The sequence below is a fragment of the Anguilla anguilla genome, chromosome 1 (assembly GCF_013347855.1).
Source record: "Anguilla anguilla isolate fAngAng1 chromosome 1, fAngAng1.pri, whole genome shotgun sequence".
Classification (NCBI taxonomy): domain Eukaryota; kingdom Metazoa; phylum Chordata; class Actinopteri; order Anguilliformes; family Anguillidae; genus Anguilla; species Anguilla anguilla.
This window is the reverse complement of record NC_049201.1, coordinates 62962043-62981401: the sequence shown is the minus strand read 5'-3', so window position 1 is coordinate 62981401 and position 19359 is coordinate 62962043. Positions and strand designations below refer to the sequence as shown.

General features: G+C 40.7%; 1 protein-coding gene across 2 annotated transcripts; it reads left to right on the top strand.

Annotated features, from left to right (window-relative positions):
* Window positions 1-2467: 2467 nt before the first annotated feature.
* On the top strand, window positions 2468-19153 carry colq (collagen-like tail subunit (single strand of homotrimer) of asymmetric acetylcholinesterase). 2 transcript variants are annotated; one of them, XM_035393911.1, is made up of 18 exons: window positions 2468-2647; window positions 3240-3380; window positions 5549-5658; window positions 6452-6547; window positions 8368-8412; window positions 8607-8633; window positions 9663-9734; window positions 11529-11591; window positions 12099-12125; window positions 12288-12332; window positions 12658-12693; window positions 12801-12881; window positions 13752-13848; window positions 15905-16044; window positions 16221-16340; window positions 16468-16594; window positions 16716-16818; window positions 16997-19153. In XM_035393911.1, the coding sequence occupies exons 2-18, from the start codon at window positions 3284-3286 to the stop codon at window positions 17064-17066; spliced, it is 1356 nt and encodes a 451-aa protein (XP_035249802.1). In that variant the 5' UTR covers window positions 2468-2647; window positions 3240-3283; the 3' UTR covers window positions 17067-19153. The 2 variants fall into 2 exon arrangements, with proteins under 2 accessions (XP_035249802.1, XP_035249793.1); XM_035393902.1 differs by having other exon boundaries at window positions 2993-3380.
* The last annotated feature ends 206 nt before the right edge of the window (window positions 19154-19359 follow it).

Sequence of the window (19359 nt, the reverse complement as noted above, 5' to 3'; positions counted from 1 at the left end):
ATTTGTATTTAGCCTAACAGATGAAGGGTCAATATGTTTGATTAACTGTTGTAAGGTCTTTGAGCAGTTAGCAGTTGCTTAGCTACACCAGCCCTTAAGGGCAAGATTACAAAAACGTTCAATAAACACTGTCAGTTGTATATTTCTGAGCACAACAAAATGTTTCACTCTTCAGTGTCTTAAAGCATATGACCATCAGGTGAAGACAAATCCAGATGTTTCTCCTTGACAACTCAATCAAATCTAATTATAAAAGGTTAAGAACTGTCATGTACATAACACCTGTATAACCAGTCTCCCGGATCAGCGTTAGTAATGATTTATGAAGACCACTGTCCTGTTCATATTGCACAGTTTCTGATTAATTGGGGCTCGATATGGTGCTCACTATTAATGAGCAAGTGACTGAATGTGTCTATACACTTGTTATTTTTTGTATTTTCTTTCTGTGTTTCATCCATTTTAAGAAAGTCTAGGGTTTATCCAAAACTTGGGCATGTTGATGGTTTTTTTTCAGAAATTCCAAGCTTCTTAATATAAAGGAAATCATAAAATCTGAATGTTGGGAAGCATATGTATCTCCTTGTCAAAATTTTCAAATAACTTCTCCACATTGTAAAGTTTAGGCTCATCATATTGCTCCAATATGACACTTTATTGTATTGGCACATACGTTTAATTTTCTTGGATGGTCCGGATTATGCTTTCCCTGATTTTCTCACAGGTTCAAAATTCCCTATTGTATGAAGTCTCACTTACGCTGTAATCTCCCCAGCAGATGTAGGAAAGTGTAGCAAAGCACACACTCTTCTCCAAAGCATAGAATGTCTCCGACTGCACTTTAGTGCAGAAGCCAAGGTTGCGCAGACATCAGCGGGAGGAAAACGCCTCACTTGTATAGTTTTAAACAGCATAAACTGTGCACTGGATTTACCAGCAGAGGTCGCTAGAGAGTGATGAGACGAGGATCCCTCCCACTGATCCTTCCCTTATGCGGAAAAAAAACTCTTTCTCGGTGTTTGCAGAATTTACAGGATTTCACTTTTTTCCTAAATACTGCCAAAACCATGTAGAATATCAGCAATAACTCATTATTTAACGGTCATTCTAATTGGATTTATACAATTAACTAACTGTTTATACGTGTTCATGGGGCCTACAAGTTTATTTCCATTTATTAAAATGTTTTTTTTTTTTTAATTAAGTGTAGCCTCGGCTATGCTATTGCAAATTCTGCTTCGCCTTGCAGGACTACCGGCCAGGGTCAGCACTGGCACGGGTGGGATTCGATCCCATTCCATTGTTCCATGTCTGTGCACAGGTTAGCCTTTTTTTAATTGGTCAAAACACACATATTTACTCTAACTTGGATGTACTGTATGTTCAAGTTCAGGTTCCGTAAACAGGTTAATCATTCCTATAATGCCCCTTTGAACCGGCCGCTGGTGGAAAATCACGGTGGAGAGGATGGTGTGGAATGCATGGATGAAGTGAAGAAGGGGATGAGGCACTTAAGGAAGACGAGGAGAATGAGGGAAATTTGTGTATGTAAAGGATAGGAGAGAATGAAGGAATGATGTTACTAAAAGAAGGTGGATGACAACACATCATGGGACGGCAAGAGTGATAGATCTACTATGGGGATCAAGCTGTTAAAATATTTTCCAGGGGCTAGTAGGCAGTTTTTGACTAGGGGTGATAACGCTCCATTGGCAGCTGTCCAAGTGGTCTTTACTGAACCAATTTAACCTCATTTCCAAGATCTGAGAACCTGATACTTGAAAGCCGTAGGCCATACAAATTCTATTTCTTACAGATCTTGAAGAATAGGCCTATATTATTCATTTTGGGCAATTGTTATTTGGAGGAGCAATACAAGCACAGATGATTTAATTCTACAGTAATTTAATATTAAAAAGCTTTTTAAGAAATTAATGCATGCATATTTTATTTTAAACCATTAAATAAAGTCAATTCGTTCCTTCATAAATTCTAAAAACAAACAAAGATGTGTCACTGTACCCTGACGTCGGGCTGATCCACTTATTTCTCTTCCTAATTTAAAACGACAATAGAGGCTGTAATATTCCTAAAGACAACATTCAAAATATTGAATCTATTCGTATGAAATTATTCACAAATTTTTGGTGCATTCTTATAAAAGCCTTTTGCTAACGAAATATCGCAGTTGCACTGAAAAGCATTTCATAGTATGGAGCAAATAAGTTATGATTCAAATAGTTTTTATTAATACTACAGCCTATCTCAGACCAGACGGCATTTAAATGTGAGTTTAAAAAGAGTTTATTCGTGTTTGCTGGGCACTTAACGCAATAGCTCTAGTGAATTTTATATTAATTTCGAAATTGTATTGCTGGCGTCTACATTTTGCCCTAATTCAGAAAATGCCGAGCTCAGTAAAGCAGTGGCCCTCTGTTTAATTGCACTGTCATTAATTTCAAGATAGCTAAAGCGGAGAGGCTAATAAATTCTGCCAAAACGTTGGACTGGTCGATAACTCCTGACGGCACTTGAATCTTGACTGGGGGGACCGTGCTGTACCTTTGTTTTATTTCAAAGTGTTGATTTAGTTATATGTGATATTTATCGTATTTTACCCCTGTTGTAACCATAAGAAATATATAAGGTAACTGCTGAATAATTTAATATTGTTTGTTACTATCGACAACATTTGCATGGTAAATATTTACACGCGCGTTTGAAAACGTTTGTGCAATTAGCATATGAGAAAAATGTTTTTTAGATTACAAAATTTCTGTAGCCTCCAATCTATAGCCTATAGGCCTATTGTTATCATTAATCCATTTGAAGAAATGTATATACATTTTTTAATCTGCGGCATATTTAATCTGCGGTGTATTTGAGGGCAGAATGCTAATCCATTTTAGTATAGATGGACACAGTGGTGCAGCGCATATGGTCGCCTCGCTGCCATTTCCATCCGTTACTATTTTGCTTTCTGTTTTTACAGGAAGCTGAGGGGAAACAAAAGCAACCGTTGCAGTAGTAAGAGAGTCTAATATTGGCGCTAAGGGCAGCTGACAGGCTGACTTCTGTAATTATAGCACTGTCTGGTGCAGGGCAAATATTTCACGGGCACTGGCTGGCATTCCGCTTTCCTAAAGGCGCAGGGACGCTGCCAGAGATAGGGACGTAAGGGATAGGAGAGTGAGGTAGAAGAGAGCAAGAGGGTGAGAGTGAAATCCCTACACTGACAGGAAGGAGATACGCGAGATAGAAGTGGAGATTACACCGGAGCAGCATGTTCCTGATCACGCTTGGATTCCACCTTCAGCTCCTTTTCTGCTGTGTGTTGTCCCACTCTGCTGTCTTGGACAACATTTTCTCCTTCCAAGCAGGTAATGCAGTATTATTGTAGAGCACTTGGACGATGTGTATATGTGTATGTCCCTATCCACTTGTATGCGTAGCCTACTTTTTATTTGTCTGTGCACGAGTATGTGTGCGCGCGAATATTCATGTCCGGTTTTCCATATTTGTGAATGCGTGTGCTTATGTGTCTATGCACACGTATCTGTGTGTGTATGTGTGTGCGTGTGTGTGTGCGTGCGTGCGTGTATGTGCACGCGCGCGTGTTGTACACATGTTGTTAGTCATATAGACTGCGATGCTCTCATTGTGCTTTTATGTCTTTCTGTAAATATAGTGGCTGCTGTTCTGCACTCTCCTGTTATGACATGTGGTTGGACTGGGGGAGCTCCCGTCCTAATGTAAAGCTGTTCCTATAAATAACCTTCCCCTGCTGCAGTGACACACACAGGCATGCTTTATTGCATATCTATAGAACAGAGCCAAACAAGGGCAACTTTCTGCTGTGAAAGTGATGTCTGTTGAGAAATACTGAGTATTTCCCTTTCATTAAAACTTCATTAATTCATTTATTTATCCAGATCATTCATCCATATATTTTGTTTTATGTGCAAACTTTGCAGCAGTGTTTTGATTCTCAACGCATCATTAGAGAGTTAGATCAGCTGTCACTCTTATACTTATTTAAGAAGAGGATATGTTTAATAGGTATCCTGCTTTTGATGTCCCAATAAATTCATATTGCAGTCAAATGGTTTGTATCTGGCATGCATATCTCACATCGATGTTAGGAAAGGAGAGATGTATTAGAGAAGAAATCAGGGTTTTCACTGAAATGGTTCTTGGTCATAGATATTCAATTTCAAATATTTATCAAGGGGAAGTGGTTATAAAAGGTATGTTTTTTATTTGCTTGTTTGTTTTTATTTTGCCAGTTTCCAAGGCAAAGCCATAATCCTTTGCAGAGCTCTGGAACCAGATGGGATTTTTGAATTGACTTTAAAAATCTGTTGTTGAGGAAAACTGGAGGTGCTAGAGCTGTCTATTACATATGGGTACTGACGGTCATTCTTTCAATAATGTTAATCAATAATTTGGTAGCTCATTGAAAAATCTTTTCAATTGTGGATAGTCAGCCAAATTATTTTAATCTGGAAAGTTAGCATCTTGTTAGTTTTTCAACAAATTTGGCATTTTACCACCACATAGATATTCATAAATGCTAATGTCAGTAAACATTAATACGCATATGGATGTGTTGGTATGTTGTGGTACTGTCACTGCATCTGAGGTGACATACAGTAATATGCTTAATGAAAAGTTGTGATTGTTGACCTAAGCATTTAGGAATGCTCAAATAGTTCTTATGATGGAATGTGTTACTGATATTTCATTCAGAGAACAACCAACGATGTTCTTTAGGCAATTTGATGTATGTGTAATATATAAGATATAAGTCTTCTATCCTCCTGTAACTCCATTGGTCAGCAAATCAGCAGTCTCATCCCTTTTAAATATGAAAGTTTATTTTTTTAGAATCTGGTAGATGAGAGTTCAGTGATGACTGCTCACACCTTTGAAGTGAAGGAAGTTTTTAAAAATTAACATCCTCAATGAATGTCCTCAAACTATAAAAAGGTAATTAATTTAAGAATATGTTGTGTGTCCAGTCTTCCTTCTGTTTTTGTAAAACAGAGCTTTTTCACAGGCAGCCCAGGTGCTAAATATGGTTCACTTTGGCATTTTAATCACTGAGAAGAAAAACAAATTATTATGCTCTAAAATGTCCAGCACAGAATCTGCTATAGCAATAGTTACACATATTGAAAAAGGCATCTTTTACTTACAGACATGCACAATGCAATATATTCATACATTTAGTATCTGCGGATGTTATATTTCACCATTTTAACAGAAATCCGGGCCCCAACAATTAGTTGAAGGGCTCTGAGGTGGGCTGTTTTCAGAACCCAAGATCACCAGGAAGTTGGTTAGTGAACTGCTGTTGAATGATGGTATCATATAGTTATGGCAGGGCCTGTCCAGTGTCACAGTCATTCATTTTCACCAAACTCTGACCTTTAGTCATCACTTGCTGTGCCTTATTGCTCTCATTAGAGAATTTAGTGCTATGAACCAAAAAAAATCACATTGGAATGTTCTGTGTTTTTTTTTTTTGTCACTATGCTTTTACTAGCTTTCCAATCATTGGATCAAAACAAGAAGTTCAACCCATGCTGTCTGCTGTCTCCTCCCCCTCCTCCACTGTTCCCTCCTCCCCCAGTCCTCTGGCTGAGACGCAGTTCTGTGAGTAACAGTCACATGGCTGGTACTTGACTGTCCATGGATCATGTGATTTGTCCATGGTCACATTGGAATATATTCCCTTGCTCTCTGGAGCAAGCATCGATCTCTGATCAGGGACCAGAAATTTGCTCAGCTAACTTTCTGGGTGCTGATCAGTTATCAGTGGTATAGTGGGAATAGGGCACCATTTGGCGAACAGACCACATTTCCATACTTTCAAATCAGAAGCGTGAGTATTTCAGGAAGGAGCTCAGACTCCGCACTTCATCATGTTATACTGAGCAAACATACTGCTATGACAGTATCTCGGAAATAGGCAATCTTTCTTAAATGCGGTAATGTACTGTACGTATGAACTTCTTAGCTGAAAGCACACTAGTTTTCAGATACAAATCTGTTCTGAGGGCTGAGTTAATGCAAAACATTCTAAACTTTGTGAAATTTCAGACAAGAATCAATTTACCGTATAAATTCACCAGAGATAATCTGTTTTTGTACTTATTCTACTTTTATGTTTTTATCAGCAGATGCACATTTGGCAGGGAGAAGGTTTTTTTATTGCACCCATTAATGGCTTGATTTGCAGAACAAGTAAATGTTGCACTCAGTGTACTCAGAATGGCTCTCCTAGATATGAATAAATCATGACCATTCCAGAACTTTCAAGGGTCGAGTTATTGTTTGATCAATTGTTAGATTTTATCAATAGATGAAATATGACTTGTTTGTTATTTTAACGGCATTGAAACATTGATATTCACCTGCATAATTCAAACCTGATTGTTTGGTTTAGAATAAAGACGAAGGTCCGGTAGTTGAACCCGAAAAGCCCACTGTTTCCACCTGTGCCCCGGGACCTCCAGGTCCCGCCGGACCTCATGGCCCTCAGGTAAGAACCATGTTTTTGCAAGGTGTGTTGTGAGAAGTAAGCTGTGTGTGGGGAAAGTTCTATAATTAAGAGCATATAGGTGAGAGTTTTGCATACAAATTGTTGTTGAGGAACAAAATTTGCGCATGGGATAGTAATGTATACAGTGTGGTGTAAAGTGAAAATCTTTGTGCTAAGTATGGTCAGTTATGACCATTGAGGTCTGTAGGGGATAGCAAGCTATGTAGAAGAAAGCTGTATAATGGACTGCTGTATGTACTTTTAGGTGTGTAGGGAATGGTTATGTGGTCAGGGGACAGCTCTGTGTACAGTGATATGTGCAGGAGGAAACTATATGTACAAAAATGTCTATAGCAAATATTAAATCTGTAGTGGACAGTAAGTACTAAGTAAAGGTAACTAAGAGCAGTACGTTTTTGGTGAGAAGAATGCAGAACATTTCTATATACTGAGAAATGCATACACAGCACCAATTACCATAATGACAATAAATAAAGAACAAGTCTACAATGTAGATGTGCCTGAAACATATTGGTGGTCAATAGGAAGTGGGACGTTTGAGACATAATGGAATATAAGGAACATTGTGATGTGTAATGGGATAGTGTGAGGTATGGGAGAATGTGTAGAGGGACAGCATGAGGTACAGGAGACGGTGTGCAGTTAGGGAGAAGTGTACGGTACAGGGGAGAACGGGAGGTGAAAGAGACATTATGATATATAATGGGACAGGATGAGGTATGGGAAACAGTGTTGTGTATAGGGGGACTGTGTGTAGGTAGGGGACAGTGTGCTAAACTGGGGAAACAGTGAGACTTGGGGGGCAGTGTCAAGTATGGTAGCAGTGGTGATGTTTACCTGTACAGTGTCTGGAGAGTGGTATATCAGGGAAACAATGAGTAAGGGTGAATATTGCAAGGTATGGGAGAAATTGTGGTGTATTGGGGGACAGTGTGTGATTTGAGGGACAGTGTGGTGAAATGGGGAAGCATATGGTGTATTTGAAAAACAGTGTGTTATATAAGGGGACAGTGTGAGGTATGGGAGACAGTGTGCTATGTAAGGGGCCAGTGTGAGATGTGGGGGACAGCGGGTTGTATAGGGGCTGTAAAAATGTAGTGACAGCATGAAATGCAGGGAACTACTCCTAGTGTTGAGAGGACTATATGAGCTCATGTACTCTCCTGTTTTGAGTGAGATGAGGATTCCTCGGACCCTGCGACCCAGTGGCTCATTAACGCTCTACATTTAGCAGAGACAGAAATAGCCTTTTTCCACTTCCTGCTCCTGATCGACAGACACTGTCCAGAAACATCCCAGCAACATTTCTGCCCACTAATACTTGTTTGCGTTGTGACATTTAATTTGAGGGTACATGCATTAAAGTGTGTGTGTGTGTGTGTGTGTGTGTGTGTGTGTACGTGTGTGTGTGGGTGTGTGTGTATACGTGTTTAGTGTGTGTGTGTGTGTGTACTTGTATTTATTGGTATAATGTGGTGTAAAATCAATGACTGCGTATGAATGACACCATTGACATCGATAAATTAACCCAGCTGTGTGAGTAACTGTAGTTGAACATGACAAGAGTAAACTTATTTTGATAGTATGATTGCAGTTAACAAAGATAAATTCTGAGTTTGGTAACAAAAGTTTTAAAAAAAACATTCACTCCTACCTTTCCTAAGTGGAGGAAAATCTTTGTGGGACTTATTCTGTGGGACTTATATTTGTGATAAGAGTTCATGTGAATAAAAATAATTTCAGCTATCCACTGTGGGTGCAACTTTCTGTTATTTTATTGACCCGCTTTTTGTTTCTAGGGTCCAATGGGAATACCAGGATTGCAGGGACCAAAGGGAGAAAAGGTAAACCCTTTTCTTTAAAGAGATCAAAGGTGGTGTTTGCTCCTTGTACTTTGCCATTTTAAGCAGTATTCTTTCATACTGCTTGTCAACCATGTTGTTTATACACAATAATCTTGATATGACATTCAGTGGAACCTCCTTCTTGGAAGTACACTTGTGCAATGATGAATTTTCTTTCCCTCCTTGGTTGTCAGGGTGAAATCGGAAGACCTGGAGCAAAGGTGAGTGACTCCATTACTCTTTCAATTTCCGTCCCATAAGTGAATTTGCTAAACAAAAGAGCTACAACATCTCTTGTTCCCGTGTGGCAGTGACTGATATTGCTCCAACACATTACAGTCATTATGAAATTCTAAGCCAGTACAACCTTGACACACAGAACAACGGGGCACTGTGTTTCTGGGAAGTGCAGGGCGAGGGAGTGCCATCAGTCTGATTTTATCCATTGGAGTGGGGCCTCTTTCATATGCACTGCCTGCATCCGAGTAAAGGTTTTCTATTAGCTGAAGCCAAATCAGAACTAAAATACTGCAATCCCACAGGTCACAGGGGCTTCCCATGGCCCTCTGTATTACTGGGACTGTGGGTGTAGAGGGGGCATTTGGGGAGTCAGGTTCACAGGGACACAGCATGTAAAGAGCAGTCAGTAACAGGAAATTATACAAGCTGCAAACCATTGGTTGTTGCATCTGGAGCTGAAAGCCTAAATGTGCCCTACAGCATTGCTGTGTAATTTAGCTTAGTGCACAGTGTGGGCCCATAAATCATTTTATTCCCACAGCCAGGGACTCCTGCTCTTTATGCAGTCTATCATTTAATTAAAGGGAACAAAATGACAGGCCTTGTTACAATCAATTTCCTCCTCTGTGGGGTGCTCTATGTCCAGATAAACATGTTGCAGACAGGGTGTGTTCTCTGCCCCATTGTTTCCTTTTAAATATTTCTCAAAAAATTATTTCACTCACTGTTAAATGTTTATGTATATCCAAATGTGGATCAATAAAGATACGCATCCTACACATGCTATTTTAATGCACATATATAAATGAACGCACATACCTGTATATTTCCTACATGTTACATGTACAGACATTCATATTTTTGATTTGGGACACTTGCTGTGCTGGTGCTACAGATTCACATTGGGTGTTGTCTGATCTGTGCTTTTGGTGTGGGCAGAATCTGATTGGTGCAGTGGGTCCTCATCAGGATAAAGACAGGATTCCTAGTATATTGTCCTGTTTCTCTAGGGTCGAACAGGTCCACCAGGTCTCCCAGGGCGACAGGGACCACCTGGGTGGGCAGGACCAAAGGGGCCCAAAGTGAGTAAGTCTCTTTCTGGTGATCTGAGTAACTCTGCGGAGGAGTAGTATTAGAGTTAGTCAAGGTACAGTCTGAAGACCAAGGCGGAAAATGGGCAGTGACCCATTCCTCATAGAGTTTGTTGCACTCCTGGGGAGCTAGGGTGGAGAAGCTCCATGGTCAGGACGAGCGAGAACCATTCACCTGGACGGCAGGGAATGCAAGTGATCTTGCTACAGCTGAACAGAGTGGTCGAGCTGGTGTGTTGGGTTGAATTATGTCCTGTAGGTAAACAGTGGCAGTCCTGTTAGCTGCAGTGTAGGCCAGCGTCAGGACTTTGAACCTGATCTTTGCAGCGACCGGTGGCCAGTGGAGTGACGTCAGCAGGGGAGTAACATGCAAGAAGTGTAGTGTAGTGTAGTTGTAGTGGCTGTATGGCACATGCTGATAGGCTTGAAAGAAGGGAGTTGCAGGGAGATTATCATGCCCTGGATGAGTAGCTGGGTGGAGTACATGGTCAGATATGGTCGAATCCTCCTGATGTTGTACATTAGGAATTTGCTTGACCGGGATGTTGCCATGATGTGCACCTCAAAGTCGAGCTGGTCATATAGGACCACCCCCAGATTTTTTGCAGAGTAAGAGGCAGTCACTCTGGTACCATTGACAGTGATGGAGAGCTCCCGTAATAGGGTGGTCTTGTGAGGGATGAAGGGCAGCTCTGTCTTGTCATAGTTGAGCTTCATAGTTGAGCTTCAGGCCATCTATTTTGAGTTGTCAGGCGAGACAGGCAGATATTTTGTCATTAACCTGTGTGGTAGAGGGAGGGAAAGAGAAGAAGGGTTGTGTATCATCAGCATAACAGTGATTAGAGAAGTCATGTGAATTAATGACTGAGCCAAGAGATTTGGTGTAAATGGAGAACAGCAGAGGCCCCAGTACAGATCCCTGTGGGACTTCTGTAACAAGGGGATGAGGTGCAGAGACAGACCCGAGCCAGGTGACCTGGTAGGAACCAAACCAAGAGAGGGCAGTCCCAGAAATGCCCATCTCAGGCTGTGTGGAGATGAATAGTTAGTGGAGGACCATGTCGAATGCTGCAGACAGGTCTAGGAGGATCAGGACAGTGGAAAGGAAATGGCTCTTGTAGTGGCAATTGCCTCCGTCTCAGCCAGGTGGTCAGTCTTAGTTGAGTGCCAGTTCAAAAACCGAACTGGTGAGGGTCAATTAAGTTGTTCTGATGGACATGGCTTTGTAACCCTTTCCAGAATGATATATTTCAGCAATTCTTTTCCCATCTCTTCTGGTATTTCCTTTGATTGTAGCATAGTGTGCTTGTAGAAACTTTGCGGTGACTACTTCACTCTGATGGTAAGGTTCAATATGAGTGAGGTTCAAATTCAGCAGGACTGGGTGCAATTAAATCTGGCTGTGTTCAATCAGCTAAATCTGATTATCAATTAAATTTGGTTAATGGGTTGATGAGGTAACTAAGGGGGCAATTACGTTTTCACATGGACGATATGGGAGTTTGATAACTTTTTTCATTAAATAAATGCAAAAACTATTTTAAAAATGTGTTTCGTGTTTACTCATTTTCCCTTTGTCCAATATTACATTTTGTCTAAAGACTTGAACAAAATGAGCAATAATAGAGGAAAATGGAATGGGGACTCGTTCATGGCACTGTATACTATTACGTGGTATCATTAGGAGCACAGGGTATTCGAGGAGTGTGAACCAGAACACAGTCAGTCTTTCCTGTCCTTGAATTCTGGCACTATCCTGACTTCATCTGTCTGGTTTTATTACAGGGTGAAAAGGGAGACCCAGGGCTTATGGGTCTACCTGGAGCAAGAGGACCAATGGGGCCTAAGGTCTGTATGTCCCATTGAATCATAGCATGCAGACGAATAAAACATGCCATCATATGCTGCTGCATATAAGGAACCCTTAATTATTGAAATAGAAACCATAACTAAAAGCCTGCAATCTAGAACCATCATTTTAAAAGTGGTTTATTTTGAAGCAAATTCTTTTAGAAATGTGTTAATACAAACATAATTTGTTGAATGAGTAATTGTAATTGTAATTGTAATGAGTGTCTGTATATTAGCAAGAAGTATTTTAAACTTTAAAAAAAAATCAATTAAATGTCTGGTGGGGTATTGAGAAAACATATCTAAAAATAACAAAATTTTCCATTTGCACAAACAGCATTTGCACAATCAGTCTTGAAAGGACTCAGGCGGCGTTACTACTTCAAGTGGAATATCTGCTATTTTTAGAGTCTGTCCTCTGCTGCCTGTGTGAAAATGATCTTAGAGAGCAGACAGGAGTAAATTCATGCGTGACAGATGCTGAAAGTTTCCATTCCTCTACAGGGCTTGCCTGGATACAAAGGTGAAAAGGTGAGCAGTTATCTGTTTTATTATACACTCATTTCCAGCTGTTGCTTCCTTGCTGCAGTTCCTACAGACATTTACTGCCATTCTGGCTCATATTTACTGAAAAATAATGATTCCCCAGCTGGAGTCTGACTTCAGGTTCTTCATTTCTCTTTGTTCTGTCAGGGGTCTCGAGGAGACCGTGGCGAGCGTGGGCTGAAAGGGGACAAGGTGGGGTTCGGCCTTCGTGTCCTGGATGCAACCTTGGGTGCACTCCATCAAGTTTTATTGCAAAATCACAGCCCTTCCACTTCCAGTTCATTCTCTTATACTGAAATCTCTCTCTTTTACTTTATGCTACTGTATATTCTTCTTGTATGCACGGATATGATATGATTTTCTTTGTAACCAAGCAGACGGTTACATTATTTCCATCTTGGCTGCAATTTATTGCCTCTGAATTACCACTAAGCCAGTAACTGAAAAAGAGTTCATCTCAATGCTGTCTATTGATGAAACTACAAGAGGAGATCCTCATTGCCGCTTTGTGTTTCAGGGTACAATGGGTCTCCCTGGAATGCTGGGACAAAAGGTTAGTACACACTGAAGTTTATCATGAGTATACAAAAATATGTTCATCTCACACGTTTGTCAGTTGTCAACGGTTGTTTGTGAGTAATTCATAACTCTCTTCCTCAGGGTGAAATGGGTCCAAAGGGAGAGCCCGGTGTCCCCGGGAACAGGGGGCCTACTGGTCGGCCTGGCAAGAGGGGCAAACAGGTGAGATGCCATTGGAGAGTAAAGTTAGAAACAGCATTGCTCAATAAAAATATATTTGAAGCAGGCAAGCAGCTTCTTCTCAAAAAAATACCCATGCATTTAATTTTGAGTTGTGAGGGGCCATTCCTGTATGTGTTAAATTTGAAATATTAATTCAATTACATTGGTATGCTGGCAATTTGACTATTTCTGGGACTTTTCCATTGTTGAGACTTCTGTTCTCTTTCACACACACTTACACGCACACGTACACACACACACGCTCACGCACACACGCACAAACACACATATTCTGCATAAACATTTATCCTTCATACCGCTTGTATTGTTAAATTGCCCATAATCTTTTCACATTCCTTACATTTTTGCTGATAAATTAATGCGTACAGGATGTGTTCTTTCACTCCCACTGCCCTTTTTATCATGTGATGAATGGTTTCCTGGACTAAATTAGTCAGGAAATGTCTCCTCCATTTAAAGCTGTGCTTTGATAATTGCCTCAGACCTACTTCAGCTTTGCTTTAGGGCCATCCTTAGTACTGCGGGATCCTGTCAATCTCCCTGATAGCTCCAGAAATGTGTACCATGAAGCTCTGTTTGTGGCTGTTGGACCTGAATAATATACGATTAGGGTACTGACACAGTGCCATCTGAAATGTCACTTTCACAAAGTTATTAGCCAAGCGGTGTAACATGAGTAAATAGGCTTTCCTAGAAGTGGCTCCAGTGTCACAGTCTGCCAGGGAGGACTGTAGGAAGGAAGAGGTTCTCTTCTGTGACAGGTGCTGAGAGGAAGCCATTGCATTATGGGTAGTGGAAAGAAGTTCCTAAAGTTTACTGTCAGTGACAGTGATGGACTTTCTGATTCAGGGAATGAAGGGAGATCCTGGGGTTGTTGGCGCTATGGGTCCTGCAGGTCCTCCTGGCCCCATTGGCCACCCCGGGCCTCCAGGCATGCCTGCTTCAGGTAAGATCATTTATAGCATCTCTCCAGTAAATAGGATCAGTATGTAGGCCTATACTCTCAGTACAAAGGGCTACAGTATTAAAAGTATATGCAGTTGTGGGACAGTATGTGTGTTCACAAGTTCTGTGTATGAATCTGTAAGGTTGGAGAGTCAGTGCATGTTGCTGCAGGTTCAGTATGAGAAGCTACAGGGTCTGTATGTGTAGAAGTAGGGTCAATATGCGTGCTGCAGGGCCTGTGTTTGGATCTGTGTGGCTGGCATATGGAGCTGTAGGTTCAGGATAGGAGTAAGGAGCTAGAGGATTAGCATAATTGAGATGGAGCTGGCATTACAACATTAGAGCATTGGCAAGTTAGAACTGCCACTGCAGGAAGTAACACCGGCTGTGTATTTAGCTGCTGGAGAACTTGATACACCCCAAGGTGAAACCGATATATAGGAAGATTCTGAAGCCGTGACATCATGGTCTTATCCTGATTGATGGGGAAGGGGAACGAGGGGAAAGCTGGCTGCAGACATACAAATATTTTGTCACCACATAATTAAAATGACAGCTGGTGTCTTGTTCGCATTTCTTTGCAAATTAAGTTGATTGCTTATTCTACAATGATTGACAAGTGAAACTGAGGATGTTGAATGAGATGCATGCATGCAGATCACAGAGCTATTAACCCTCCTGCATGTGTGTCTGGAACTCCCTTATGCTTCTCAAGGTAATTATATCTCTCTATTTGACACTGCAAGAGTTGATGCTGCACATTCAGTCTATCTGAAGCATCTCTGTGAGATGAACAGGGACAATTACTTTATGACTTTGGCAGCAAGAGTATAACACATTCAAAACATTGTGTCCTGTAAAGAAAATGTGCAATACAAGAAAACATTAATTTTCCTGTGAAAATATAAATTGAATATATATTGGAGTTGAACAGTCATAAAATTCAAAAATACATACAGTATGAACATGATGGCTGAAAGTATTGTAAGAATCCCCTCAGAAACCAGACAATGGAAGTATCTGAGTGGCAAAGGAACCCGTATAATCTTACCTGGTGCTACCGGAATGGGATAAATTTAATGATATCTTGGTTGTCTCCAAAATCATGTTTTAACCTTTCGTCTGTGATAACAGTTTTACGTAGAAGGAGACTGAAAATGATCCGCCTGTAGTGTGGCTCTATACAGATTGCTATCTATTTTGGTAGATGTGGATGTGTCTCTGGTGTGTATCGCCTGCGTAGATAGATAAATGTCTGTCTTGCTATGGCATTAGTGTCTAGGCGAGTGACTGCAGGGTGCAGATATCCTGAGTTCTACGTGTCTCTTAGGACCTTAAAACTGCTGGGTGTGCAGCGGTAAGATTCAAAGAGGAATGCCAGGTTAAAGTGAATGCAGTTTATTGTACAGTGTGTTTAAAAATGGCTATATACAATGGTACAAAATGTATGTGGAGTGGAATAGCTATACACAAATGGCACACAGGAGACTGTGATGACGAGTCTCCTCGAACCATTCCACTTTTCCCCTTATATACCCAAGGATCAAAGGAGAACGCCAAGTCGTCAAATAAAGACACAATCAAAACAAAACAGTAACATTATTTATCCAGCTTGTCCAATCGCTGTAAACCTGGGTTAACCTTCGTAGTACAGCTGGGTGTTGACCTGTTCACTTTTGAATGGGGTTACAAGATCTTTAGTCAGCGCCCGCTGTACACCATCATTTACAAAATGCTAATCCAGTAGAATGTTTTTAAACTGACATCGTCTTTTATCAAACCCTGCTGACTTCCTGTTAGCTCAGTAAACACAGTCTGTTTTCCTTTTGGGGTAGGATAAGGGGCACACTCCTGTAAAACTGCCTTACAGTTTAAATCCACACAAAAGACTCAGTAACACACTTTTGAAATTGTATATCCCTGTGCTTTTGCATTCAGACAATATGTCTCCTAAAGCAGAACCATTCTAGTATAATTCTAAATATATTACAGTTTCCTTGATGAGGGTACATTCAGTTTTTTCCCTATTGTCACCTACCTCATTATTCCTCTTATAGGGGTCTTTATGGTTGGACCGAAGGGTGAGAGGGGGCTTCCTGGAGCCCCTGGTCGATGCAACTGTAACTCCCCCATGAGTGTCAACAGCCCCCCCAACGATGAACACTCGTCCTGGAGCGCCTATGCAAAAGTACCTGCGGTAAGAAATGTGGGCTCTGGTGACTCTGTCTTTTCAAATCTTTTTGTTTTCCTAAGTTTCATAATTCTTGGCTCCAGTGTTTATTCCTGAAAGCTTATGTTTGGAGGGATCAATTATTTCTTGAAACAAGCCTATCTTCAGATTGTTGTTTATTTGAATGTCTGTCCCTTATTTAGATATTTGTGGTAAACAGTGAAGAGGAGCTGGACCATCTTCACACTGACAATGCACTCGCTTTCCGAAAAGATCAGAGGTCACTTTATTTCAAGGACAATGCTGGATGGTTTCCCATTCAGGTACTTCACACAAGTAAACCACACTCTCTGTGATAGTCAGTGTACCATCTGGCTTACCGGATTCTAATGGATTTTCATTTTTTGCCTTACTTAGTAGTATGGAATAAAATTAAAACTCTCATTCTAGCTGACCCCCTTCCAGTCTACAGAGAATGCCCCAGATCTGGAGGGCTTCTGTGGTGATGGTATTGTCCAGGCCTACAATGGAGAGGAGTGTGATGATGGAAACAAAGTGGTCACAGACAGTTGCATCAGTGAGTCATGAGATTCCATTATGATGTCATCACTCAGGAATGCATCTGTAATTAGCATGCAGTGAAGAGTGCACACCTGACCAACAGGTCTCACAGCCCCTCCTCCCCTTCCTTTATACAGAGTGCCAAGAAGCATACTGTGGTGATGGATATCGTCATGAAGGAGCAGAGGAGTGTGATGGAAAAGACTTTGGTTTCCAGACATGTAAATCATATCTTCCAGGGTAGGTGCTTTTTATCAGCCATGTTTCTTTGCTTGCTTGCCAGTGTAATTTGATAATCAGTGTACACCTAAATATATATTTTTATTCTGAATACATTCTGCCAGCCACCTTATATGTGGCAGAAAAGCTTTTTCAGAGCTTTCTGATGATTACTCACATGCTTGCTGTTGCATTGCAGGTCTTATGGGCAGCTCAAGTGCACAGAGCACTGTCTCATTGACTCCACAAACTGCAAGTATTTTACATGAGGGAAACAGGGGAGTATCTGCTGGATCCCACTGTGTCACATGTGCCTGTTACCTAACAGCACTGAGGCAATGCAAAATCACTGCAAGTGAAACAAGAAAAGAAATGGCAACAAACTCGCCAATGTAAAAACCATAAGCATAATCTCTGTTTGTTTGCTGCTGAAAGAGCATATAGCAGATGTCAGGATTTTATTTTTATTTTTTTACCCGGTAACAGGAAAACGTACAGGACCACTGCATTTCTGTCTTAACAATAACTCAACCAGAGCTTCACTGGCTCTGCTAGCTCCACTTCTCTGTTCTCTGGAGCTTGGCTACAGGTCTGAGGGCAAAGCCTTTCTATGAGGGGTGTGTTCTGAGAAAAAGAAGCCAATCACTATGGGAGACTCGACCGGTGGAAGCAGAGCAACATTACCTCGACTTAGGACTGTTAAAGAGAACATTCAGGTCATTGGAAGATTTCAGATTGTCCACCCCCAAGGGTGCTGTGTATTTAAATACAATGTGAATTAATATAATATTTGCATGTGACTGAGCGTCATGTTTCCAAGGCAACAAGAGTTACCTGGAAAGCATGTAACTGAGGCAACAGGACTGTTACCGTAAGCTATGTACAGTTATAATGAGTAGATTGACTGTTCCACATTTGTGTTCAAGGTCAGGTATACAATTGTGCTTTGAACCAGATGACAGATAGTATAATCATCTTGAACTGAATAACAGGGCCTTGTTCATGAAGTTACATGTTTCTTATAAAAGGGACAAAAGCAGATGGCTGAGAAAAAGCTCTTGGTCAAAGCTGACCGGCCAAAAGTCCCCCATTACGAGAGCATATATAAATATATGCTTTTATGTGAGCTTTGTGACCTTTTTGACATTCTTAGGTCAGCCACATAGGTCTTGCAAAGCTCAGATCTAAGGTTTGTGTGGCATGGTCAACAGTGACTCAGGAAACCAATCGTTAAACCATTATTGCCACACAAATATATGTAAAACATTGATAAACTAATACATAACACAAAGTAAGGGGGCGGGAAGATTTGTTATTGAAAGTGAAATCTCACTGTATTTCTTCAGTATGTGTGCTTTGGTGTCGTACATTGGCATACTGCTGGAAACCCTGTCCGCATGGCTCGCAGCCAGTGAGGGAAAGAGATTAATTAATTTGTATTTTCATTAGTTAAGTGGGCAGAGCAAATCTCTTGGTGCTTATTGTAAAACGCTGACTACTTCCAAAAGGAGACTACAGTTTCCTCATGCTATTTGCTGCAGAGTGACTGTTAGGATACTGCAAGGCCCACTGCCATCAGTATGTATCCTGCTTCATTTTCAGAGCTCAACTATACATATGACATACCTCGTCATCCGGCCTACCTGCATTCGCTATGGCTGTCTCTCCTGTCACCAGAATGTGTATAAAAGGTTATAATTGAGAGTGATCAACAACATGTGGAGGCTTCACCTACTATAGGGTACTTGAAGGCTCACATGCCCATTTCATTAAAAAGCCATTTCAACAAAAATGTGAAATACACCCATATAGTATTAGACTGGTGTACTACTCATTTCCTTTTCCATTTTATCTGTTTTAAATACAAAGGCATTGAAGCAGACATGATATTTGTCTGGATGTGTATCTATGTAATCTGCTTTACCCATGTAATATATGGTTATAATAAAATTGAATATGCTATGATGTAATGTGATATTTATATAAGCTACAGGTGGTAGTGCGATTGTGATGTGGTAATGTTGCATGTTCATGGTTCAGTACCATTTAAACTACAACCAATTGCCAAAGAGTCGATGTGAATTTCTAAGTCTGAAAAGTAAATATAAAACACAATCGACACTATGTTACATTGTTAATAAATTAAAAGATGCTCCTCTGCAAGTAAATTAAAGCTAATGTATTACGTACCTGCTGGTAGCATGTTAAAAATCATTATCAAAAACTTGTGAAATGGTGTATGTTCTGTCATTTTGAGAAGGGAAAAGCATATATAAGCATTAGCTGAGCCTTAATTGTACTCCCAACATGATTTATACAGACATATTGTGGATGAATAAAAAATACAGAAAGTTAATTTGTGGAGATGGTGTGCATTCTCTTACTGTTAAGCTATTCTCGGCCTTGGTCTTTGCTTCCTCATTGATCCTAACAGCCTTTCAATTTACTGCTCCTGCCAATGACCTCTGCAATGAATGTGTGGGTGTTGCTGTCACTCTGATGTAATGGAGGGGAGGGCTAATATGGAGCATAGGTGGCGTGAGTGAAAAAGACAAGAGAGGT